Source organism: Taudactylus pleione, unplaced genomic scaffold (genome assembly GCF_031769625.1).
Source record: "Taudactylus pleione unplaced genomic scaffold, aTauple2 ptg000095l, whole genome shotgun sequence".
NCBI lineage: Eukaryota > Metazoa > Chordata > Amphibia > Anura > Myobatrachidae > Taudactylus > Taudactylus pleione.
The window spans coordinates 8,421,450-8,423,430 of record NW_028284497.1 but is presented as its reverse complement, the minus strand read 5'-3'; the positions used below and the strand labels follow the sequence as shown (position 1 = coordinate 8,423,430).

The 1,981-nt window shown below is 33.7% G+C and overlaps 1 protein-coding gene across 1 annotated transcript; it reads right to left on the bottom strand.

Moving 5' to 3' along the window:
• Positions 1–205: 205 nt before the first annotated feature.
• On the bottom strand, positions 206–1,165 carry LOC148526569 (olfactory receptor 4E2-like). The gene has a single exon (XM_088470176.1). The coding sequence runs from the start codon at positions 1,163–1,165 to the stop codon at positions 206–208; it is 960 nt and encodes a 319-aa protein (XP_088326302.1).
• Between the last annotated feature and the right edge of the window lie 816 nt (positions 1,166–1,981).

Below are 1,981 nucleotides of genomic sequence, written 5' to 3'. Positions count from 1 at the left end.
CTGTGGAAATTCTTCATTTTCAAAATTGTCACTCCTTTACAATTAATTATTATGGAGTGGAATCTCCAGAACAAAAATTAAATTATCCTATATTCTGCTATGAATATACTAATACTGATATTTTCTATTTTATCTATATGTTTATGAATCATCTTTCAATGACTTACGAGGATTTACATGTTAAATTATTAAATCCAAATAATTATTAATGTCCTTTGCCATCTAAGTACACTGGAAACTGACAAAGTTTACTTCTAAGAGTATTCCTCATAGCGTTTTTGACCTCCTGGATTCTTAGAGTGTAGATAATAGGGTTAAGTAGGGGTGTCAGTACTGTATAGAGCACAGACACTAACTTATCTGCGGAATAGTTCACCGGTGGTCTCAAGTAAATGAATACGCAGGGCCCAAAGAAGAAAGTAACAACCAGGAGGTGGGAAGCACATGTAGAAAAAGCCTTGTTTCTCCCATCTGATGAATGAATCTTTAAGATTGTGGTTATGATGCCAAGGTAGGAGAACAGCAACACCACAAAGCAAGTGAGAGAAATCATCCCACTATTGGCTATGATAAAGATATCAATAAAGAAAGTGTCAGAACAGGCCAGCACAGCAAGTGGATGGACATCACAGAAGAAGTGATTGATTTTATTTGGCCCACAAAATGGCAGCTGGTAAGTGAGAAAAGCCTGAGTGAAAGAGTGCAAGAAACCTGCCAGCCAAGTAGAGGCCACCAACCGATAACAGAATTTATGGTTCATGACAATGTGATACCGTAGTGGATTACAAATGGCCACATATCGATCATACGCCATGGCAGTTAATAGGAAGCACTCTGTGCCACCAAATAAATGAAGAAAGAAGAGCTGAGACATGCACTGGTTAAATGAGATGATCTTCTTCTCTAATAGTATATTATGTAACATTTTCGGGATGGTGACAGTTGAGTAACACATGTCCAAAAAAGACAAGTTGCTTAAAAAGAAATACATTGGGGAACGTAGACGTGGATCTATCTGAACTGCTGTCATAATGAGAAGGTTTCCAGATAAAGTCACCAAATACAGGACCAGAAACAGGACAAAGAAAAGGATTTGCAATTGCCATGAGTGGGAGAGACCACTAAGGGTGAAATATGTGACTGAGCTGTGATTTCTAGCCGCCATCTTCAGCTTTTGAGATCTAATTCAAGCCAAAAGGGGCATCACAAAACAAGTGTATTAATCAAAAGGTAGGAGAATAATATATTGAACATATATATATATATATATATATATATATATATATACACAGGTTGAGTCACCCATATCCAAATATTCCAAAATACGGAATATTCCGAATTGCGGAATATTTTTAGTGTGACTGAAAAAGTGAAACCTTTGCTTTCTGATGGTTGAATGTACACAAACTTTTTTCAAAGCACAAAATCATTAAAATACAGTATACAATAACATTCAGGCTGTGTCTATAAGTTGTATATGAAGCATAAATGAATTTCATGTATATACAAAAACTTTTTTTGACGCTCAAAATTATTAAAAATATTGTATAAACTTACCTGCAGGCTGTGTGTATAAGGTGTATATAGAACATAAATGCATTCTGTGTTTAGATTTTGGTCCCATACCCAAGATATTTCATTATAATATGCAAATATTCCAAACTACGGAAAATTCCAATAGCCAAAATACCCCTGGTCCCAAGCATTTTGGATATGGGAGACTCAACCTGTGTGTATATATATATATATATATATATATATATCAAAAGCAAAAATAACTATTTTTTATTATATATAAGGAGTAAAATGTAAATTGATATATGAATATTAAGAAATATATAAAATATGTAGTTTTTGTCTATTGCAAATCTACCTAGCTTATGTCAATATACTGTATATGATAAAGCAATGCTGGCTATGACATTATATTTACTGTATTTTAGATAAGGAACAAATACACTACAATACATTGTTCTTTATG